The sequence below is a fragment of the Triturus cristatus genome, chromosome 5_1, assembly GCF_964204655.1.
Source record: "Triturus cristatus chromosome 5_1, aTriCri1.1, whole genome shotgun sequence".
Taxonomy (NCBI): Eukaryota; Metazoa; Chordata; class Amphibia; order Caudata; family Salamandridae; genus Triturus; species Triturus cristatus.
The window spans coordinates 296,587,999-296,613,646 of record NC_140587.1 but is presented as its reverse complement, the minus strand read 5'-3'; the positions used below and the strand labels follow the sequence as shown (position 1 = coordinate 296,613,646).

Below are 25,648 nucleotides of genomic sequence, written 5' to 3'. Positions count from 1 at the left end.
GCTCCAGTGAGGGAAAGAAAGCTACTAGGGAGACAGTCTAGGGGAGGGGATATCCAAAGTGATGAGGTTTCTTGGCATGGGGGGGCAGGAGGGGTGAATGAGAAGAATCCTGGGCAGAGTGATGAGGAAGAAGCCAAAGGCCCAGACAAAAGGAGAAGTGCCCAGGTGCGGGCTGAGACCAGCCTGCTCATGCCAATGAGTGCTTTAACAGGCACAGACAATCACGCAGGCAGTAAGATGAAGCTGGTAACCATAGAAGTAAAAGTGGGCGGCTCCGGCCCGTTAGCACTTACGGAATGCTGTTGAATGCATGATGGCAATGAAAGAGAGGGTATATGAACTGAAGAAGTCCCAGATGCCTTGCAAACGAAAGTAGAAATACCTGGAAGCTCCCCAAAATCATTTAAAAAACAGTAGGTGATACATAAGGAAGGGCCAGGAGGAGCAACCTCAGTGTAATGAGTCTATCAATGGAGATGGAAGGGTATAGGGCAACAGCCAGATTTGTTCCTGGAGAACTGGCTGACAAAAATAGTACAGACGGAGGAAGTGTCACTGTGCTTTGTGGTGGAGGAGGGCCATAGGGCCCTGCTGCCCCAACTGCTTCGGGTGGTGGGAGGGGGGCATCTCCAGCTCCTTCAGACCTTTCATAATGAGAGGGACACAGTGTTAAAGACAGCTAGAAAAAACACAAAGGTGATGTTTGAATTGTTCCATGTAATGTTCTTTCTAAACCACAATTGGCAAGTAATGAAGCAGGCAATTCTTTGACGCGATGAAGAAAAAACTCTGCGCTATGCAAATGACATATATGCTCCTCTTCCCTTCTATAATAAAGGTAATACACAACATTCTTTTATGACATGCTGAAGGAGGCATGGGAATGGGCAGAGGGAAGAAGACTTAAAAGAAAGGAGTGATAAGGCGAGAGAAGCTGCCTGAAGCAAGCAAGACCAATAAACAATAGGTAGAGATCACAACAAAGGTGGCGTACCCAAAAAGATGGTCAAAAGTGGGGAGGGGGAAGTTTAATGCCCACAGGATTAAGTGTGGAATGAGGGATACACTGAGAAGTATCAATTCATGAGGAGATGACGCAAAGCAAGCAGGGAAGGGTAGTGAGAGAGAAGGGGCGAACACAAGGGAGTGGAAAGTTGCGCACAAACCCACAAATTAGCTCTGGCCTACCAAGATGGAGAAATAAAAATGCAACATAACCAAAATCAAAGACATATTTAATATCATAATGTGGAATGTAAATGGCCAGGGAGACAACATTTTGAGGGAAATAGTAGGAAAAATCAGAGAAGGCATAAAGTGGACACTGCTCCTCTAGGAGACACATATGATGGTCACAGAATACTGGTTCCTAGTGAGAGGTAGATACGAGTTGCTGGCAAGAGGGTGATTCAGTAGGGGGTCAAAAGGAGTGGCAGCGCTGGTGATAAGATCACTTCTGTTTATAATCATAACAGCATGGAGGGACACAAAGAGCTGTTATGCAAGGGTCCAAGCTGCATGGGGGAGAGTTATATACTACTACCAGCATCTGCTCCCAGCGTACACTTCAGGAAAATGTTCTGAAGGAATCAGGTTAGATATTCCGAGCACCCCCACCACACCCTCCTCGGGGGACAACTTTAACATAGTGCCGGATGTTACATTGGACAGGTCAAGGGGAAACAAGAGCAGGGCTTGAGATGAGACGAGACTGATACCCAGGCCCCTCAGCGACCCGGAAGTCGAAACTACGCACTTTGCGCGCCCGGAGGCGCTATTTAACTGAGCCCGCCCCCGGCAGAGCGGGGGCTGTTCCTGCCAAGCGGATCATTGCTGCTCACCTGTGTGGCTTCGTGGGTTAAATTGGACCACTCGTTCCTTCGTGTCTGGCCTCACGACTCCCCCCCGCCGTCGCCTGACATCGCGACCGCTGTGTGGGGGGAGATCTGCACGGGGACTACATTACCCAGGCCCCTCAGCGACCCGGAAGTCGAAACTACGCACTTAGCGCGCCCGGAGGCGCTATTTAACTGAGCCCGCCCCCGGCAGAGCGGGGGCTGTTCCTGCCAAGCGGATCATTGCTGCTCACCTGTGTGGCTTCGTGGGTTAAATTGGACCACTCGTTCCTTCGTGTCTGGCCTCACGACTCCCCCCCGCCGTCGCCTGACATCGCGACCGCTGTGTGGGGGGAGATCTGCACGGGGACTACATTACCCAGGCCCCTCAGCGACCCGGAAGTCGAAACTACGCACTTTGCGCGCCCGGAGGCGCTATTTAACTGAGCCCGCCCCCGGCAGAGCGGGGGCTGTTCCTGCCAAGCGGATCATTGCTGCTCACCTGTGTGGCTTCGTGGGTTAAATTGGACCACTCGTTCCTTCGTGTCTGGCCTCACGACTCCCCCCCGCCGTCGCCTGACATCGCGACCGCTGTGTGGGGGGAGATCTGCACGGGGACTACATTACCCAGGCCCCTCAGCGACCCGGAAGTCGAAACTACGCACTTTGCGCGCCCGGAGGCGCTATTTAACTGAGCCCGCCCCCGGCAGAGCGGGGGCTGTTCCTGCCAAGCGGATCATTGCTGCTCCCCTGTGTGGCTTCGTGGGTTAAATTGGACCACTCGTTCCTTCGTGTCTGGCCTCACGACTCCCCCCCGCCGTCGCCTGACATCGCGACCGCTGTGTGGGGGGAGATCTGCACGGGGACTACATTACCCAGGCCCCTCAGCGACCCGGAAGTCGAAACTACGCACTTTACGCGCCCGGAGGCGCTATTTAACTGAGCCCGCCCCCGGCAGAGCGGGGGCTGTTCCTGCCAAGCGGATCATTGCTGCTCACCTGTGTGGCTTCGTGGGTTAAATTGGACCACTCGTTCCTTCGTGTCTGGCCTCACGACTCCCCCCCCGCCGTCGCCTGACATCGCGACCGCTGTGTGGGGGGGAGATCTGCACGGGGACTACATTACCCAGGCCCCTCAGCGACCCGGAAGTCGACACTACGCACTTTGCGCGCCCGGAGGCGCTAATTAACTGAGCCCGCCCCCGGCAGAGCGGGGGCTGTTCCTGCCAAGCGGATCATTGCTGCTCACCTGTGTGGCTTCGTGGGTTAAATTGGAGCACTCGTTCCTTCGTGTCTGGCCTCACGACTCCCCCCCGCCGTCGCCTGACATCGCGACCGCTGTGTGGGGGGAGATCTGCACGGGGACTACATTACCCAGGCCCCTCAGCGACCCGGAAGTCGAAACTACGCACTTTGCGCGCCCGGAGGCGCTATTTAACTGAGCCCGCCCCCCGCGTCGCGGGATCGCGCGCGGGTCGGCGCCGGGCTAAGCCCGGGCAAAGGGCGGGCCGTTGTGAGGCCGTTAGGAGGTCGTAGGTGGTTGGGTTGGGCCACCCCCCTTGATTGCGTAGTGGACACGCACCTGCAAGTATTCTCCTTGAACGGATTTAGTCAGACATGAGCTTCTCCTGATTGTGTTAAGAGTCGTGCGTTCTTAGGTTATACATTTAGGTGTAATACTATTGGTTACTGTTCTGCCTCCTAAAATTCCTAACTTGCTGGTTTTTAATTTACTGCTATAGAGTACTAGTACTATCCTGTTCTTTGGGATTATTTGTGATATCAACTACACTGTAATTGTTTATGACCTAATCAGCGCTTAAGATGGCAAAGGCTAAAGTAACGATGGACAATTACTTGGTCAAAAGGGTCAGTATGATAAATAGTGAAAGACGGAAGTCCCTTGGGAAGATGACTCTGGAAGATAATCCAGAGTTATGTATAGATGATGGTGCCCACGGTTTACTTATAGGGAACTCTTTAATCGAAGCAACCTTAGTGGGGAACTTACCAGATTGCATTGTGGACAATGAGGTTAATATTGTAAGCCAAGATATATCGGAGTCCCAGAGCGAGCTTGAAGTCCCTCCTTCTCCTCCGAAAAGAGCAGTTAGAAAATGTAGAAAGTCTCAATTTAAGAAGGGTAGTGTACATCATAAATCAGTGTTAGATCAACCTCGGAGGCCCGTTGTGGCTCATGTTAAAACACAGACCCGTAATGAAGCTGAGAGTTTTACTCTCGCTGAGACTATAGCTAAAATTTTGGAGGAAAAATTGGTGCTTTTGATTAAACCCTTTGTAGACAAAATTGAAACCCTGTCATTAGAGGTATCAAGGCTGGGTGGTCTTGTAGAGGGTTTGAAACAGCATATTATACCGCCTATCATACTGCCTAAGGTACCACTGAAACCTGTTCATGCTGCCCCGGATCCCCCTCTAGAGGGGGGAAATTCCACTTCAACTGGCTGCATGACAACATTACAACCAGCTGGTGGTGGTATTCGAATCAACACAGATCCATTTAGTAACCAGGGTCCTATAGCTATAGCACAAAAGCCTATATGTGCCAACCTCCCACCAGCTTGTGAACCTTATGTGGTTATTTTGACTAATGTTCCCCCACTTGTCCCAGGCCCTCTTAAAGCCTCGGTTGAATCTCATGATTCACTTAAGAGGAAATCAGTTGCTTGGCTAAACAAAAACTGTGGTTTCCCCACGAACCTCTCAAACCAAATATTGTCCACTAGAAGAGTTGCCTGGTTAGGTAATGCAAGGAAAACATGTAAGGGGGATTGTGTTATAATAAACTTCAGACATCCCCAGCATGTGGCAACTACACTCCTAAGGGCAGCTTCCCTTGCTTTAGGAGGAGATGCTGTACGTGTTCACCCTTTGGGTTATTTTTACAGACACCCAGATAGATTACTCCAAAGAACAATTAAGGATAGTCCTATTCGTATTGATAATAAATCATTACAATTTGAAATCCCTATGGCAAATAGATATGCAGCGTTGAGGGACCTAGACGAAAATGATTGACTCCCAGAGGCTGATATAAATAAGAGCTTAGTCTCATTGCTGGCCACCCACCCTCTAGAGATTTATAATGGTTGTGGAATCCCTGGCTTCAAAAACACGGTGGCACTGGGGGTCCCCTCTAACCCTCTGGATGAACAGCCAGAGAAAGATGGGCACTTTGGAATTAAGCGGGGAGTGCAAGCAGAAGCTGGGTCTGATATTGTTCCTAAGATAACTATAGTACAGGCAGAGATATTAGGCAATGAAACTGCCATTGAGAAAGATACAATGGTACCAGATAACTTGCCAGGGTACAATAATACCAGTGATGAGACTGGACTAAGGGGAATCTCCCCAAAGTTAACTGAGGATTTTAATGTTAGCCTATTGTCTTGGAACATTGCTGGACTCTCTAGGAACCTGATGGACGTGGCAGTATGCTCTTTCTTTGGAAAACATGATATAATTGCCCTTCAGGAAACCTGGATGGTAGAACCCCCTCATAGAGTAGGATTTAAAACCTTTTGCACTAAAGCGATGCCATCGAATAGGGGAAGGGCATCCGGGGGCTGGTTATCTGGGTTAAAGTTTCCCTAGAAATAGAGGTTAGCCAGCTGCCTAGTACCTGCCCGGACTTGTTAGGACTAAAAATTGTGACCAGTAATAAAAGTGTTATTTACTTATTAAACATATACAATAGACCTTATCCATCAAACAGAGAATCTAATTTGATAGACACCTTGGACTCCACCCTAGATGGACTGGGAGTTAATGCTCGTGTTTTAATCTGTGGAGATTTTAACTGTAAATACGAACCTATCCAGGTTCTTGATAGCCTGTTTGTTGAACAAGATACTGCTAGTGGTATCATGCCCCTGGAGGCCTTAAGTTATGCAAAAAGTACAATAGCCTCCATACAGATCCTACAGATGACTGTATCACACGACCTAAGATCATGTAATGGTCGGTTTCCCTCAGACATTCCTTCAGCTCCCACTTATTTTAAGGGAAGTATCAGATCACATATCGACTTCGTAATGGCCTCTCGAAATTTATGGAGATCATTAATTGACTTTAAGGTTGATTCTAGAATAGAGAGTGATCACTTTCCCCTCCAACTATGGTTAGACCCTGCCCTATTTCTTCTAAGATTACCTGCAGAAGGCCCACTGAATCTCCAAATTGGAGATATACAGATTTCTAATAATAGACGTGCCATAAAATGGTCTTATATTGCGGGCAAAAAAGAAGCGCTGGCCAATATCTATAATAAATTCAGCGAAATTATAGGGACTCCCCAAATACCACCCTCAGGCACCCAGGGAGTTCTTGACTTACACTTGAAGTTGGTCGACGCATTATCTCCCCTTCTGAGTAAGGTTTATAAAAAAGAAGGGAATAAAACTATGGACCAGGTCGAATCAGGAAATCAATAGTATAACCAAGATTGTAGGGTTGCTAAATCACAATTGATTCACGTAGTAAAAAATGGGACCCAATGTGATATAAAAAATGCAAGATTATTCTATAAAAATACCCTGAGTAAAGCTAAAAAAGCATGGGATGCTAATCTTTGGGATGACTTACTGAGTGCAGCTAAATTACATGACCAAAGTACCTTCTGGAATTTAATTGCTAAGGGAAATAAAAAGGGTAGATCACCCAAGGATATCTTTCTGGACGAACTGACCTGGTGTGATCACTTTTCTAAACTCTACACGATTAGTAAGGATGATTTGTCCCTAGTTAATGTAGATGTTGATCCAGTTAGTAGTACTGTACCATTACACTTTACCTTAGAAGAAACAGTTCAGGCATTATTAGCTGTAAAAGTAGGTAAGGCCCCCGGCCCTGACAAAATTCCTGGTGACTTGTTGAAACACGATGTCAATGTGTGGGGGCCGTACATTAACTTTTTAAGTAACTCAATTGTGGCCGGTACACCTATTCCAGAATCATGGAAAGGGGCAGAAATCATAACAATTTTTAAAAAAGGTGATCGCCATGATCCTAGCAATTACCGCCCCATTAGTTTAATTGATGTTTTACAAAAGATTTTTGCCAGACAGATTTTAAATAGGATTTTAACTTGGATTGAGGAGACGAAATTACTGTCAAAATACCAAGCTGGCTTTAGATCTAAAGTAAGCACAGTTGACCAGGTGTTCAGATTTATGTGCATTTATTGGAAATACTTAAAGATCAGACAGGGTAGTCTCTATGTTGCATTCATAGATTTAAGGGCTGCTTTTGATCTTGTTCCCCGGAAGTTGCTGTGGTCTACACTAAAGAAGTTAGACATCCCTGGCGAGTTACTTAATGAACTCATTAAACTCCATACAGGGAACTATGCAAAAATTAAATGGGGAAAAGCAGGAAAACTATCTAAAGCGATTCCTGTGGATAGAGGGGTGCGCCAAGGATGCGTGTTAGCACCCACATTGTTCTCACTGTACGTTAATGATATTCCAACATACTTGAGGAACTGTGCTCATGACTCCCCAAAATTAGTCGGTGAACCAATTACCTCCTTACTTTTTGCCGACGATACCATCCTTATCTCTCAGACCCCGAGAGGGTTGCAAAACTTGGTTAATACTTTCCACAATTATTGTGTGGAAAAGGGGCTAGAAATTAACCCAAAGAAAACAAAATACATGGCCATAAACCCTACCAAAACGTTTAGGAAAAACTTGCTCTTAGAGAATCGCACATTGGAAAAGGTAGAAAGTTTTAACTATTTGGGGTTGATATTAGACAACAAGCTGTCCTGGCAAGGCCAGCTAAATAAAAGCTTACTGTCTCTCAAACAGAACTCTTCCCCTATCCTAAAGGTGCACGGAGCAAGTAGCTCCAAAGCCATTACTCCAGCACTGGAGGTCTTTAAAGCCAAGGCCCAATCAGCAGCCCTTTATGGTGCTGAGATATGGGGACATAGTAATTCTTCCAAATTTGGGATGATAGAAAATACATTTGTGCGTAGTCTACTTAAAATACCGACTCGTACTCCAGTTGTCCCCCTGTTTTTAGACGTTGATCTTAAAAGAACAGAGCACTTGGCTTCTATAAGACCATTACTGTACTGGATTAGGATATGGTCGACCCCTGAGCTGATAGACTATAAGGATGGGTTGATCGAACTTATTAAATTGGACGTTCATTTGAAAACCCCATGGCTGAAATATATCTGTACATCATTTAAGAGATTGGGGCTTTTTACTTTTTGGGAGGAGCCTCGTAATTTGACTCAGTCTTCCAAAAAACTCCTCAAGGCAACCTTTTGGTCCCACGTTAATAGGGAACTAACTCTGAGTCCTCGTATTGGTACTTTGACCCAGATCTTTTTAAACGCAAAAGATTCACCTAATTTTGAGGAATTTATGGATGAGATTGCTCCTCCCTTAGCAAAATCTCTCTATCTACAATTTAGGTATGGGGTACTATTGTTAAATTCCTACACATGCAAGTGGGCTGGAGGAAATGGATTGGATTTGTGCACCATGTGTCCCCTTGGGGCTAGGGAAGATATTCCCCACATACTCTTTTTCTGTCCGGCCTACAAGAAACCAAGGACTTCTTGGATTAAACCCCTCTGTAGGAATATGGGGATTGAGTCATATAAAGTAGCTGAGCGCATATTAAAATTCAACTCCTCCCAAGTAATGGTATATGGTATAAGTAGATATTTATTTAATGTATACCTTATTAGGAAACGCTGTGGTCATAAACTGTAATTATAGAAAGAGGAACTATGGATTACTCTAGTTACCAGATTATCCTCAAGTCTACCTCATTTTTAATATTGCTATTATAAGAACTCTGGCTTTTAGCTAAATTAATGTAATATTTATATTTTACCTGGTATTGCTTAATCATGGATAAAAATTCACCATCATAAATTGTATGTAATTTGTTCAACATGGACTTATGAACTGTGTATTTGCACTATGGATTTATGTATTGTGTTTTATGTGTTGACTTTTATGGCTATTGTTAGCCGAAATAAAGTATTGACTGACTGACTGACTGACTGATAAGATTTTCAGATAATTATGAGATTGATGCATGCAACACTCCACATTTGTTATGTGCCCATTACACATTCTCGAAACTGGATCATTTGTTTATCTGAGGTATGGAACTCCAGAGCATTACTGGGGCAGAATATATGGTGAGAGAGATTTCAGACCACTAAGTATTGATCTGTGTGGTACAGAAGGGGACACCTAAGAAACATAAAAGCTGGAGGCTAAATACATGGGTCAGAAAATACGATGTGATAGGAAACTACAACCAACTACTTTGAACAAAACGTTGCGTCAGTTAACTGAATAGAGGTCTTATGGGAAGGATACAAGCCAGTGATTGTAGGACAGGCCGTAATACAGGTATAGCATATGCTTGTCAAAAGGGGCGAGAAAGGGCGAGACCAAAAAAGGATTGGCTGGAAAGAAAGACAAAAAAAGACTCAGACACAGTCACTAGCCCAAAGGCTGCTGGACTGCATATAATCAAAATAAAAGGCAGTAGTGCACAACAATGCAAGGACCCACTATCTGGGCACATAGAAACGGTTATTAAAAGTAGAAAGCAAACTCAATAAGCTGTTTACATGGTTTAGTAGGAAATAATAGGGTTTATGGTGTGTTGGGAGAATCAGAAAAGCCCAATCGTTTGCAGATTTCATCTAGAACCTGTACAATGATACAGGTGGATAGAAGCCTATTAAGGAGGCAAAATCTTACTAGAACTGATACACCAAACTGATGAAGGACCTTAGACTGATCACCGACTTTAGAAGAGGTAGAGGAAGCAGTGTTCCAATTGTAGACATGGAAGGTTCCAGGCCCTAATGGCCTACTGTGAGAATAAATAGAGCACTTCTTCTTACAGGAAACATCTAAAAACAGTAAACATGTTTTTAGAAGTCAAAGCGACAGGAAGACTCTCAGATTACGTTAATCGGCTAACAATTGGGATATAAAAAAATGAGATGACTGACAGTCCTATGTACCCAGGTCACAACTTAATGAAGAGGTAGAGATACTGGCCAGGATCGAAACAAATAGACTTATCATGGTCCGACTAACATTGGTCCACTTAGACCAATCATGGTTTATGCCCAGAAGCTCTACCCTTTGAGCCTGCAGACTGTGCAGAAATAGATGGACAGACTGGAGGATGCAAAGGTGTACACGGCAATGTAAGGCTATCTAGCCAGAGTGCAGACAAAATTTAGGCCCAGAGTTTTAGGCATGGGTGAAGCTGCTATATACGGCACTGATGGCACAGATGAGGTTTAATGGGGTGAGCCTGCAGAGCTTCTATTTGGGATGGGGAACTAGAATGGGGAGTGCCCCCTAATCCCCCCCAGAGTCCACCCTCCTCTGCACTGGATCACCTGGTCTGTTCAGTTAGGGGCAACTAGAGGTTGAAGGCTTTAGATTGGACTCAGACTGAGAGGGCAGAAACTCTTTATAAGTGGATGTCATACTCTTCTATGCAGCAAACTCAAGACACTCTATTCCAATCCAGTGAGGAAATTTCAAAGAATCTGATATGGGCTCTGGTTTTATAATAGTCCGAAAACCAAAGAATTTAGGACCTTACCATGGGAGGATAGTGGACAGCAACCCAAGAGTGCGCTACGATGAATTTAGATAGCTGGGTAGAGAGGTAACCTATTATAAATGGGCTTTTTTGAATGAAAACGTGAGACGCTGGTGGGTTATGACATGTCAATGATGGGAATTAGCAGTGTTGTTTAATCCCCCCGGTGCACTTTCTATATGAACGCCAAACAACTCCCATTACGTGGCGGAGGCCTTCTTCAAAAAGTCGAGGCTAAACTAAGAAGATTGTTGTGGAACGAAGAGAGTCCCCAAATTGCATTGTCTGGCTTATATAGGACAATATACATGGGAAGTATAGCCCCACCCTTACATGAGACGCAATTTGTGGGCCTCACAGCTAGTAGTAGCCAGTAAATGGCCCTATGCAGACTTGAGTGGACCAGAAAATAGGCTGGAGACACATGATGGGGAAAAAAAGATTGTACATACACTATACGATGCGAGAGGGATGGTAGCCAGGTATGGCACATGTTCACAGAAACGGAGGAATGGAGGAGGATGACAACTAAGAGGACACCACAAACTGTTGGAGGAGTGATGGGAGATGTAACGAGACTTGGAGGCTTCTGGAATCACATATATTTAAATTTTCAGGTGTTTATCCAGTTGCAGAAATATTACAAACTGCACCACTCACAGCACTAAAGAAACTGAGATCATAGACCACTCTAGAGGAGGGCTGGACAATCATTACTAAAGAAGTCCCCTCTCCAATCACTACACAAAGTAGGGACCTTTGGGAAGACCTTTAGTAGGGAGAGAAAGGTTTTGCTAATCTATAAAATGCTCACAAAAATAACCCAGATAACCTACAAAAAAATAAGGCAGAAGTGGGAAGGCGATTTGGCAAGGACCGGGAGGACCCATTCTAACATCCAAGGGAGGTGGGCGGTGGCAATCCAAAGCAATGCCAGATCAACTCAGCTCAAAAGTCTGCACAAAGTGTATAAGTATAGAATCCAAATACACAAAATCGAACCCACAATAGGAAACTGCTGCAAATGTAAAAGAGACAAGAAAACCTTCAATCATACCCTTCTGAGGTTGCAAATAATTCAGAACTTCGTAGAAGAAATAGGTGAGGAAATGTCAATTTTCACAGGCATTGGGGTATATATTCTGCCAAAACTGATCATACTGGGGAGAACAGAAGATGAAGGCATAATTGGATACAAGATGCCATTCTGTACCCAGAGATAAATTATCGCAAAACAAAGCATTATGTGACTTTGGGGAAACCAAACAGGCCCCAAAAAAAACTGGCAGTTGCGTACAGATTGATGAATGTAGGGAAGGAAAGTGATATGAGGTGATGGAATGTCCAGGCAAATTACACAAGATATGGAGACCATGGTGAAATTAATGGAGGATGACTGGAGATGTGTAACAGGTCAAATTGACATATGGAATCAGCAGAGAACTCCTTAAAATTATGCCACGCATGGATTGCGGGATGGCCCCAAGACAGGAACTGGAGATATGGGAAATGAAGGTAGGGTAAGTTGTTGAGAAAGAAGTGATTTTGCACTTAACATTTAAAGAAATTTAGTAATATGTGACATTTTTCCCATTCAAAAAGTCTAAAGACTGAAAGGAGTAAGGACAGGCATCTTCAATCTGAAAAAGCATGGCAACTCATTCAGTTGGAAAGAAGGCATTCCCATGAATTCTCAGATACCAGTCTAAATCCTGATACTCTGTTTTTCTCAACTCTAGAGGCAGAAGAGATGACTCTATGGGTGTTGTAACCCCTGCTAAACGAACTGCTCTTACCACAGCTTTTGACTAGTCCTGTGGACAGGTTATCTGTCTTTTTAGGGCAAGCTCCCACGTTGCCTGCTGAAATTGAGATTACATTGCCATGGCGCATCTTAGAAGAGGAGCCTTGGTCGGTCTTGGAATGAGTTTGAAGCTTAAGAGTCACGATACACTCTGGCTGCTAGCTTCGCTCCTCCTTCCCATGTGCTGTTTAGCTCCAGGTGCCCATTTGGGTGATTTGATACACCAGCTCCGAAGATGGGAACCTACTGCATGCACATGACCTGCCCTTTACCCATTTCATTCCGCCCACCGAGGGCTTCAGGACCAATCAAGATGCATTAGAGTGCTCAGCCTACCGCCTACCCCCTCCCCCTCCCAAATACAATGATACCAAAAACGTACTGCACAGGTATAACATCACTCTGTGCTTCCCATAGCACCCCCAAGGGCAACCACAGTTACACTGAAGGACTGCATACAAGGTGTTGCATTTGAGCATGGGGCGAAGCTGTACTTCTATACCTGATCTTCAAGTGTTCACAATTACTTGGTAGCTTCTGGGTGGTCATGAGTTCCAAGTCTCCTTTAATAAACCTCTTTGCACGTGCTGCAATTTCTAAGTTCCTGTTTCGAATGCTGCCAGACAACCTCTGTCACTTGCAGTCTGCTGTCTGCATTGTGATTATCAGGGAAGCAGCAGAGTGTTGTTTTTACACAGCGGGCTCCTTACATCACATCATGGGGCAGCAAATAGCTCAAAACACCAACTCTCTGCCTTATTCCAGTTTCCCTTGAATATTTAGCAAAAAATACCAACTCAATAGGCCCACCAGCACCTGGGAACATATATTATATGAAACAATGGTTTCAGGGAAATAGTTATAAATAAATAAATAAACGGTAACCTAATTCAATTAAGGCTTTTATATACCAATCAATGAGAATATCACCATATAATAGTAATTAATACAGCTATGACTTTTTTTTATTAGAAATGGATTGTATACATTCTCTTATTTACAGTCTTCCCTTTTGTCATGTAAATATATAGAACAATCAACTAATCTGCGACAACAGTGCAGAACCCGCAGAGCATGAACAAGTGCATAAGTGACATATGCACAGAAAAACAACTCTATTAACCCCTGACCTCTGCATTGTATGTTGATATTCTCAGAGTGGGTTACAAAAGTCTTAATTGAACTAGATCACTGTTAATTATTCCTGTTTTCAACTTCTCTGCATCACACTAGCCCCACATGTTTGAATGCACAGTTGGATCGTAAGTACTAGCCCTCCTGCAGCTCCTGTACTTCCTCCTCCCTCATGCTTGTAGCCTCTGGTGAATTGATATCCCTCAGTATGCCTACAGCCATTGCCCTCCTCCTCCGAGAAAGCACAGCTGGAATTGCTTGCCCTTCACAGGCTACCGTGTGTCATCAGCTCCATCATGCATAACCTATATTAGTTGGTCCAATGACAGCCTTTTCGTATGTGCTACTAACTAGCTCCCTACCCTCATCAATCTGCCATTCCTCATTGTTGATCTTCGTGCTATTCCACCTGAATCACGGCAGGCAGATTCACCGCTGAATCCAATAGAGCAATGTTCAACTTCTAGACCATGCTTTGGATTACCAACTATCTCATGAGGGAAGGTAAGATTCCCTAGGACCCTCCAGTTTACAACTGCTGCCCTGACAGAAAACTAACTAGGCGCACAGCTTTCCAGACAGGAGGAGTGCCATTTCGGTATTATCTAAAAGGAGAGAGGACAGGGAGAAAGGACAGTGAGAAAGAACTAGTCTCCATTCGGGACGAGTTTGCCAAATCGATTTGACATTAGAAAATCTGTTCTGGTGGTGGAGAGCAGAGAGAAACTGCTATCCAGCCCATAGAAGCACTGCAATGATGTCTTGCTGCGAAGATGGAGATTGTGGGGTTTAGTTCATGGAGGAACAATGCGCATAGCAAGACTATTCACTTGCCATTTTCAACTGTGAAGTGGTGCATTGTGTGATAGCTGTATTTGACAAACTCTTGCAAGACTCTGAAATGCCCTCAATTGAGCTTGATAAAATACAGGGCCCTGTGTCGGATATCCTTGCAAGAGTCGATTTTCCAAGGTCAGGAAACTAATCTTGGAGAATGTCAAAAAACAACCAACTTGGGGTCAGAGAGGGTTGAATGACCATATTTCAATATATTACCCACACTATATTGACGAAGAGGTGACAAAACACATACTGCTAAAGAAAATGTGGTTTCCATTTCAAAATTATGTTCCGGTACTAGAATGATCATCATTTCCCCTTCTCCCCTGCCCCAAGGACAGAAGCCACTGTAACAGTGTGGCTGCGCCAGCAGATGTTCAGGATCAACCAGGTTCTTCCCGTTCCCTCACAAGAGGTTTTTCAGAGTTCCAGGACACCAGTGACTAAGAACAAGGAGAGGAGACTTTGAGGCCATACAGATCAACAGCAGGTGAACCAATACTCCATAACACTGGGGAACTTGAGAAACTCAATCCCTTTGTCTGAACTCATGTTGAATGAAAGAGGTCAGTCAGCAGTGACCTCTTCCAGAGCCAACAGGGCAGCTCGACCACTTTAATCTATTGTAGGTACCTGTTTTCCTTTTAAGGTTTATGTTGTGGTGGAGTAAACGTCTGTAGCAGGATCTTTAAGCCGTCATTATCTTTTATTGGACAAGTGTAGAACTACTGTACTTTCAAAATACCTTTTTGAATTCCAGACTGCTAATTGCACAGGCTAACCTTCTTACAGTTTTAGTATCCTTCGGCCCTATCGACACTGTTTCTTAAAGTGTTCTTGACGGGGCAATGGTGGGGAGCAAGGGTGTGCGAAACTTGGGAGACTCAGAATGTGGGAGAGGAAACGTTTTACACTTCCTCTTTATTACTGGCACACAAACATACAGAACACAAAGAAAACCAAGTCACACTGGAAATGTTTTCAAGGCACTCCAGTAACTTTTGAGGGATCGCTGGCTATGGGGTTGATCCCAGTGGAGGAGTGGCCTTAAATGGCATTGTCAGGAATTCATACTTTGCCACTGGATTCAAGCTAGCCTGGCTGATGAGGGCTGTTAGCCCGAAACCGGTCCCAGGGTGCTTGCTTCCGGATCAGGGAAGACATGGCTTGGCAGTTCGGGCTGGATTGTTCCCCTGAGGCACAGGGTCAAGACTGATTTGCATACAGCTGTGTCTGGACTGGAGTGGCGAAGTGAGCTAAAGAACAATGACTGATTCAACCCAGATCTCTGACTAGGGTGAGTGTCTGAAAAGTTTCAGCTCTCCGTTCATCATCTCCTTGTGTTTGAGGAATTCACATTGGGCACTCAGCACACCTCAAGATCATTACTCTCAATGTGCACAGATTAAAAATGCCAGTTAAGCAGCATGACCTATATTGCATGTTGGTCGAAACAGAGAAGGAAATGAAACTTTTGCAAGTGCATCTCCTATGTACTGATAAGCATGTGCTCGCGTCACTGGACCATCCACTACAGTTCACTCCTCCCTCTGGTCTCAGTCCAAGGGGTGCTAAGGAGTCCCAGTGGACCTATGCTTTTCTAACTTATATAGGGAGCTGGAGGGTAGAACCGTGGGGATTAGAGCAAAAGATAATATTCCTGGAACTCGCAATACTTTCATTTAATTGTCCCAGTGATGCACAAAACACCTTTTTAGAATTGGCGTCCCTAAAATATCAGAATTTAAAGTAGGACATTTTGTATTGCGAAAATAATTAAATACCGTACTGGAACCAGTCATTGATAAGTCTACTGCACATAATGGATCCCATATAGATTCGATGCAGCACCTGTACAGGAGCTGAATGATTTAGTCCTAATCAATGTTTGAAGATTACGTCATCTCAGAGAACAGGATTAAAGTCAATACTTTTACATACACCAAACGTACGAACACCTGCACGTCTGTCTGATCAGACCTTCTTTAGAAGCAGGAATGGAGGATATAAACATCCATTTGATGAGTATATCAAGGTGCACCAGGATCATCCAGAACTAGCCTTATATGCTGATGATGTGATGGAGTAGCAGAATGTAATAAATGAGGCGCTCTTGTGATTAGGCACCCTATGATGAACCCCGACTACCATCATTTTAACTGACTTTAATGTGTTATTTTACCCTAGCCTTAGTGTAGGACGGTTCTGCATATGCCTGTTTCTCTTCTGTTTTATAATCTTGCTGTCTTTTAGTGAGAGCTGTCATGGAGTAGAACAGTACATTTATATTACAAGTGCTTACTATTGGCTTTGACATAGCTTCATGTCATCTTGCTTTCTGACTTTGCCTTGCTTCTGCGTGCACAGAATTATGAGTTCTTACTATTGGCTTTGACATGGCCTCATGTCCGACTTTGCCTTGCTCCTGCCTACATAGCAGTGCTTGCGATTCACATTCAAGAGCTTTCTGCTCCTCACTTGTTTTCGCACCTCACTGACCAGAGTGAACTGGATATTATCTGTGGAATGTACAAACTCTGTCTCAGAATCAAAATACAGAGGCTTGGCCAGCCACTGTCTTGGCCTTGATGCAGACTGGTACAGCCTGCTCGTTTTTTTCCAATGAGAAAGGGGCAGGGTTTTCTAGAAACTTCGCCTCATGTTGAATTATGATACTTAAGCTGGAAGCTTTCGTAGGTCACGTGGAAGTTCACCACAGAATAGACGACATATTGCTGTGGATTGGTGCTGGAACTTGATCCCTGACTGACACTCCTACCTGGGCTGTTGAAAGGGCTTCCCCAGCTAAAGAGCGGGCAAGGATGTTGCAGAATCAGTCGGTAAGGGGGGTTCCTAACCACTTTCTTTCTCTCTCTCTCTCTCTCTCTCTCTCTCTCTCTTTCTCTCTCTCTCTCTCTCTCGTATATATTTTCTACTCTTTGACATCTGTATATATATTGAATTCTATTTCAATTGTTCATGTAACCATTCATTTGACATCTGAGAATCTGCATTTACTGATATATTTGACTTACCTTTTGAACATTGCATTAATCAACAGTTTTCTTTGAGGCTGGTATGATTGATATATTCGGCCTGTCTTTTTAAAATGTTGCATTAAAAAACGTGTGTGTTATTTTAAATGCACCAAAATTTGTTTTTCTTGCCCTGCCTTGCCTAAAGGGAGTGCTGTGTCCCTTCCTCGTCTTTAGGAAGTGCTATTCAAAGTGTATTTTTAAAGGTGCAGTGGTATATTTGCCTCCCAGAAAGGGAGTGCAGGGGTTGGGTGTGTTCTTTCAGTGAAAAGCAGATTCATTACACAGACACAAAAGAATGTCTTATATTTTCTGACGACTAGGATATATCCAGTACACAGAACAGAAAGCTAGTCAATTCTGAGCTCAGATTTCTCTTACTCAGTGATGGTATAGCCTAGGTTATCGAGAAGTACAGTAAATTAGATCATATGTATTAGAGCAGCCATCAGAAATGTGACCACAACATCCCATTTTGAAGCTTCTCCATCAATTTCCTATAAAGATATTCTTCACAAGCCTCGATTGCGAATGTTCAAGTTAGATGCTGCTACCACACCCAATCAAATGTATGAAGACCTTTTATAGAGCACACTAATTCTTGCAAATGACACACTATGCCCTAATCTACACACAAACAAGTGATTGAGAAACAACTGGCAGCATGTGTTGAAAATGTAGGCTCTCTCTGTGGCATTAACAAAGTGGCATCACTGACTGACAATTTGACCATCCTTGCTATGCTAAAATTAGGTTTACCACTCACAGCAAACTAGGAATATGCACTTTGCCAAATGTACAGTAAATATGGATAACTTGCAAGAAATCTTACTGGACTAATGTATCCACTTGAGCGAGCTCTGCAACATGAAGGCCACAAGCGCACTATGCCGGTAGGACCACTCAGCCTTTAATTGAGGAGAGGTCGATAAAAGGAGCATAGATTAGTTAGGCAATAATGGCCATTTGCTATCAGCACACCTATGCCAGGTAAATTGAAGAGTGAGCCATTTAAGTGTAAATAATATTGATATTATGAAGGGGGCACCAATGAGAGAACGCTATGCACAAAATCCATGCATTGCCCAGTTTGGAAGCCCAATGTGATAAACACAATTGGAGATGTTCTGAAATCCACCTATTGCATTGCAGTCACTGAAATGCAGAGATGCTAAAATCTACAAAGTAAATTGAAATCATTACATTTGATTAAGAATTATTTTGCAATTCATACCTTTCTAGGTAACTGGGGAAATTTACAAGACAATCTCTTTCCGACACAAAATGCTCATTATTTATTGCATACGCCTACTGCTCAGATTCTTTATTCTTCCTGGCAAAGGAATATCTCCTTGGAAATAGAAGATGACAAATAGAATATACTCCAATATCATAATGACAACAAACTAATGAAGACCAGGATGGAGCTCCGTTACTTCAAGAAATAACAAAACTGGCAATGGCTCATGCTACATCTGTTCGGGACTCTAAAAACACTAACAGATTCTTCAATCTGAATGTAACATTCCACATGTAAGGAGATCATGTGCCAAGTTAGTCAATTACTTTTATCTATACAATTTAATTAATAAACAATGTATGTCAACAAACCAAACCTGCAAAGAAATGAAAACACCACTGCATTCTCTGTATTGCAGACTTCTCTATGAACTGACTTTCATTGGCTGATGGAGGACCCCAACTGGTCAGCCTTCTGGAACACTCTTTCTGGTGGATAATCTATCCAACCACAGATTCCTCATCTCAGAATATTCTCCAGGTGCCACATTGGATCAGGTAAGGTTTATAGCAGTTCTCCTGCATGCCTCTAGCTGGCATAATAAAACTCCATGCTTGCTGCATGCCGACACTGACGTGACTGAAGGAAGCCTCATATAAGAGCCACCCCTGCACACAGACATCAGTTTCTTATATTTTTACCCTTTACGCATCCTCAAATGCAGAGCATGAAGAAATTAATGTTGGTTAGACTGTGCAAAGTATTAACTTGGGACATTTCTAGACGTTAATGAGACCACTCCACAGAATGCAGAGGCGGGAGGGCAGTGAGAAATCTGTAGTTAAATAGTGTATCCACCAGAAGGAGCATTACCAAAGGTAAGTAAACCATTCTTGTGATGGATACTTCAAACTGCAGATTTCTCACCCTAGAACAGATCCCAAAACACTACCTCCAAAAGGTGGAGTGGAGCAGACAAAGTATTGCAGAACCAAGCAGGCAAAGTATTCTTCCAGCTGGACCTGGCTGTCAAGGAAGTAGCGCTTCATGATCATATACACCAACACCCAAATTGCAGCCTGGCACATATGAAGAAAAGGTGCTTTTTGCACCAATCAGTGGCAGGGCCCTTGTATGTCAAACCTGCAATAAATCTCATCACAAGTGGAGATTTGAGCAAGGATGGGTGGTTGAGCAGATATAGAAAAGCCAGAAGGACAAGCAAACAACTTTTGACAGTGCCCATTTCAAAGCCTTGCTGGTTTAAAGACAAAACAAAAGGACATCTGACAGCTTTGCCTGGAAGGGGTCATTGTACCAGGCACCAAACCAGGTGACAAATTTGTACCAGTGACCGCCATAATGGATTTCTTTAAGGGCCTTTTTGTGGCATACCTTTCCCAATCCAGGGCTACTAGGATGGCGTGGGCCTAGTTGTTCTTTAGAATTCAGGGCAGGAGATGTAGCACCAGAAGGTGTACAATTGTCCCTTGTTCCATTTCCAGCCAGAATCAGTTTCCTAACAAGTGTGCTTGCAGAAACGCCAGAGCACAAAATTGACATTGCACAATCAACAGTAGCAAATAGATCAAACCAGAGGTCCCCTACTAGGGGAATACACCCAGGTACATCTCAGGATGTAGATGCCATTTGTGATCTGCCAGAATAAGTCTGCTCCGTTTATATGTCCTGGCATTCAGAGCATCTGTCAGGGGGTTATTAACCAGAAAGGTGCCCTAGCCCTCCTGCCACCTCCAAAGAATTAACGCCTCCTGGCACAGGACCCAGGATCTTACGCTGCCCAGCATGTTGTAGTGCCACATGCCGATGGTGTTGCTCAGTTTAAACTCCTCACACGTACAAATAACTACACAACACAGGTCCAGCCTACCACCTACCTCCCAGGCACCTCTGCTCAGCTGGTCTCTCACTTGCAAATGTACCCTGCATTCACAAAGCCGGAGAATGCACCTTTGCTTACATCTCCCTTAAAGCATGGAACGACCTCCCACATCACATCTGAGTCTCATCATCATCGTTTCAAGTTCCGCATGAATCTGAAGACCTGGCTCTGCGAGTAAATACACCAAGGAGACAGCCACCCACCAACCTGCATAGCACCTGGATACCCTTACTGGCAATTAGCACGATATACATATAAATATAGCATAAGATGACCTACACCAGCCTGCCTTTGAAGAACGGTAACAAGATCTTCAGAGCCTGACAAATGTTCCTCACCTTGCCGCACACTGATGTGGGGCCAGCCCACTGCTGGAGACCAGAGAACTCTGATCTCCACCACCCTCAGGTGATTTCCGCCCCGCCCCCCCCCCCACCCCCTGGCCCCAATCCAGTAGTGATGTGTCCTTAACCATGGTCAGCTCGGAGTGAGAGAGGGACAGTAGTCTAAAACAGGACAAATTGTTTGTCAGTCAGCTATCAGTGCAGATCTTCGTCGTAAAAGCAGCCTTGATGCTGGACCAGCAGGATTTGCATGTGTCACCTGGTATAGTTGACAAGGATATGGCATGAGGCACAGAGGCTAAGATGCCTCAGAGCCACCCTCACCTGGATCAAAGATGGAGCCTGAAACATTGTGATTATAGCTCAAATGTCGTGGACTTGTTGCAACAAAGGAAATGCTCTGAACTCCACCGTGTCTAGGACTGCCCCAATGAATGGAAGCCTCTGTGAGGGATTCAGTTGGGACTTCAGCTCGCGTATGTTCAGAGGTAAACCACCAATGATGTCTCTGAGCCTGCCTTCAAGCAACCAGTCGTTAAGGTACGGGAATGCATAAAACTCCCGACCTCCGAAGAGAGGCAGCCACCACCACCATCACGGTCAAACACCTAATGCCATTATTTTGTCTTTAGTCAACTAAGCCCTGTGGCCCCGTCAGAGGAACAAGGGGATTCTTCAAGGAAGTGAGAGTAGCAGGTCATTACTTTTGACGAAGGCAAGAACTCGGGAGATGTAGGAGAATTTAAATGAAATTATTGTTTCCATTCATATATAGGAAACGCTCCTTCAGCCGGAGGACTACTATGTAACCCAGACAAGAGGATAGGTTGGTCTGTTCTGTTGGCCTGTTTGAAAGTTGCAGGTTAATTTGAATCTAATTATCAGCAGAATTCATTCTATGGTGCATTAGAATACATAATGGCCAGTGTTTTGTGCAACACAGTTCTATCTAGCCTTTAATAGTAAAAAAGATGAGTAAGAGGCATTGATGCTAAGGCCGTCACTAACCAAAGCTAAGGAATGAATAAGACCTCTACCAAAGAGTTTTAATCAAAGGATCAATAAACATAAGCAGGTGTCATCTAAACTCCTACTTCGGTTTCGAAATCTTCCATAACATTTTCAGACCTGTTTTACACACGTGAAGCGGTTGCCTCTTTGTAAGCTTTTTGGAAATAAAATCTCCTTACTAATTTGTTGCCATTAACTTCTTTTGTTTTCTGATCTTCTGGTATTATCACAACAATGGACCTATATCTCAAGTCAATATCCTCTTCGTCAAGGAAGTAGCACTGTTATCACAAACTTCTCCTCGCTGCCTTAAAAAACGTGGCAGAGGCAATTTAAAGTCATTTGCCTAATTTAATCTCACCATAGACCATGCATAACAGTATGGGGGATGTTTTCCAGTTGATGGTAGGCTTTGCGACCTTCTCTTGGATTTGGCTTGGGTAAAGGTATCTAGAATGTTCTGACGGACATTAATTGACCATTCTGTGCAAGTCTCAAGGTTTTATATGTAATAATGGAAGACTATGTATGCTGCGATTCCATGGTATATTGCTGGGCTTTGCCCATCTAAGGCTGGGTGCAATATGCGCTTGGCAGTCATTCTCATTCTCTGCACTGCAACGCATCAATCTAAATCACTGCAGAGGCATTTCTGTTTCTCTCCTATAGTCTGCAAATACCACGGTCTATGCAGTTAAGGCTGGAACCATGAACACAAGACACTCAGTGTCCCTCTCCTGCTGAAAGAAACTGCAGTGCTAAGCTCTTAATTGGAAATTGTGTGATTCTGGCCAAAGCACTTAATCTTCATCTGCCTAAAAATGGAAATATTTAAAATCAACTGTAAATATGTGAAATGTAATCTAATTGTGCAACTGAAAAGATGTAAATCCCCAGCATATTTTTGTATCATTTCGCAATATTACCATGACATATCCCATAACATACTGCGCACTGTTGTACTCTAGCTGGGGTTGTGCTATATAAATACTAATACATACATCTGTTGCCTTGTGCAATTATGGAAATGCTCCTGATCCCCTCAGTACACCGGCGAGATGGCACTTTAACCTCGCAGCCCTGTAGAAAGAGTGCACCCGCAGGAAGGGACATTTATGGTGTTACTTTATTGGTGCTGCCTCACAGCACTGCTGGTAAATGTAAACCCCCCTCCCCCCGGCAAACTCTTTCACCCAATAGTGAGAGAATGGCCATTGACTTCCTTTGGCATCCTCTTCTTGCTGCTCCTCCTGGTCCACCAATAATGAAGAACGTCTCCAAGGGGATCCACTCTTCTAATTCTACTCTCTTTAGGTAATCTAGGCTGTGTAAAGCACTCTCATAACAAGTGAAAGTGAGGTAGTTCCAGTTTTAAACTACTGAAATGTCTACCTACTTCACATCTCTTGAACTATGGACTGCACCCACTCTTCCTGTGCTGGCTACATGGATCTGGTGACAATCTTGTGTGCATATTCACTCCAGCACTCTAAGAGTAGCCTTTAAATTAGAAAGATTATCATATTCTTATTAAAAAAAAGAAATTGAAAACATCCTAATCACAACCTCCATGCCAAATACAGAGCTCTATACAACCGAAATGTATTCTAGTTTAGCACTGGCTACAGCACTGAATAAGTCACTCATAATAACTTTATAGATCTATTATCAAAGGCTGCTTTCAACCCTAGGACATTGGATAGGCTTACGTGGTCTAGTCTTGAGCTGGTTCTGTTCACTAATAACACTAAGGTATCCTACCACCCTTAAGACACTGTTCCGAGTTTCTGCGGAAAACATTACCTAAAAAAAGGTTGTTTATGGACACCCTATCGGTGTCATACTTCATCATCGGGTCTCACCCTGGTCCCTATAAACCAGGGTGGGCTCAACTATATTCCAAGGAGCTCTTTGAATATTATTCCTATAATGGTGTAGAGATTAAAAATACCTAAAAGGCACCTCAGTGTCCTTTAGGTAGAAAAGCCAGGACCAACTTTTCATTTTTAAGTGAGATAAAGATCTGATCGATCATCGAAAGACCCTTACGAAAAACCTGTCTGAAATGGCCAGATTAGCACGTGGCCATTTAACCAGGCCAGAATATTACTCAGAATAATTGTAGAGTACAAACTGGCTTCAACATGTATTAGGCTATTACGCCTATAGGCAGTCGGACTGTCTCAGTGCCCTTTCTTGTAGATCAGAGACAATGCTGCACATTGTTGTATATTGTGCAAATGGAAACGCAGGCCCAAAACACTGGGAAGCTCTTAAATAGTTCATTTTGAAGAAGGTTAGTCACTGGGGCTTTTTTGTTTTTCAGGCACCTAATGGCCTCTGACCTGGAGTTCCACTGTCACTCCTTTCATCTTCTGACAGAGTGGTTGAATCTGTGACGAGATAACTGCCAATCTAATTTATGGGTTGTAAAATGGTGTGTGTAAGGGGTGTAACCCACCAATCATGTTGAATTTTAGCATCCGTTATATATGTTGGTGCCTCTGTGCCTATTGTCATCAAACTATGCCATTCTTGTATGCAGCGTTCTCTACGTGATTCGATTTTATTTTGGAGCTTCCTCTTTCTTTTCTTGCCGAGGGCTTTATTCCTACCATAAGCTTTCGATTGTTTAGGGTTCTGTTCCTTGCTTTAAAATTGAAGTTATGATTATTTAGCTTACATTCTTCATACCAGGGACGTCTGGTGTCTTTGGTGTAAAGCAAGATGCCTTTCTGCATGACTTCAGGGCTCTGAAGGACCACTGAGCTGGGCATCAACCGACTTCCACAACCGGTTACCCAGTATTTTTGCAAGGGCTTTGCTCTGTAAAAAGGTGAGTGAATGTCCCACATTTTCATTTTAGTTTACTGCCTCATCAATCACAGCTTGTACAAGATCGCTGTGAAGAGATGAGTCCAGCAGAAGCACACACAAAACAACATTGACTAGAATGGTTAATACAAATGTAATCTCATCCACAATCAACAAATGACCCAAGGACATCCCACAATATTTTGAATTAGATCAGTAGGGATGAATGAGGATTTGGATTATAAACCGAAATAGTACATATTATAGAAGATAACATTTTTTTAAAGAAACTCAAAATCACACATATCAATTATGAGTGAGAGGACATATCACCGTCATACATATATATTATATGTGAATAAAAATGAGTTAAGAGTATTACCACTTGCCTGCCATCGTTGAAATTCCTAAAATAACTCCAATAGATAATTCTATGTGCGTTCCCTAAAATGGAAAAACAATTGATTAATGCTCCAACTCACTAGTCAATCTTTGCTGTATGCACTGGAACAGTTGAGACTTGTAACAGTTCAAAACCTGAATTGCTTTAAAATAACATTGATGATTCAACTGTTACCAACCTGTAAGAATGATTTTCCAGTGTTGCTACAGGGGTGTGGAATTCATATCGCCAGACGCCCGAGAGATGTTGGTTTCTGTCAAGGGCAAGAAGATTTAATGTCTGTTTTGCCAAACGTACATTTAGATATGAACTAACAGTAAGCAAGATAGAGCTGTGGCACTCGGGTGCTCACAGCCAATCACAAAGGCATAATGCAATTCAATCAGCAAGGGAAGAGTATCAAGGCCTGTAATAGGCTAAAAGCCCAAGATTCTAGCCTAATATTGGCTTAGGAAACACTTAAGCCCATCTCCCAGGTAAATGCATTCTTACTGCGAGGGTGGTTAAAGGGCCAGACAATGTGTTGCTAATGGAGTTGAGGTGCTACACACTGTTCGAGAGGCTTTGGAAAAAGACGGAGACGACAATGCTGTTTCGTAGAATACACCTTCAGATTCAACTGGTAAGAGGTTTGGGGCTGAAAGGTGTTCAGTTCCTG

At 43.8% G+C, this 25,648-nt stretch overlaps 1 protein-coding gene across 2 annotated transcripts in view; it reads right to left on the bottom strand.

The window, feature by feature from the left end:
- Window positions 1–25,648, bottom strand: part of TMEM65 (transmembrane protein 65) — a 240,622-nt gene that overhangs the window by 67,061 nt on the left and 147,913 nt on the right. For both annotated transcript variants that reach the window (XM_085604985.1, XM_085604984.1), the window contains one exon: window positions 24,977–25,031. In XM_085604985.1, the coding sequence (XP_085461111.1) occupies window positions 24,977–25,031 (55 nt within the window). The remainder of the gene's footprint in view (window positions 1–24,976; window positions 25,032–25,648) is intronic.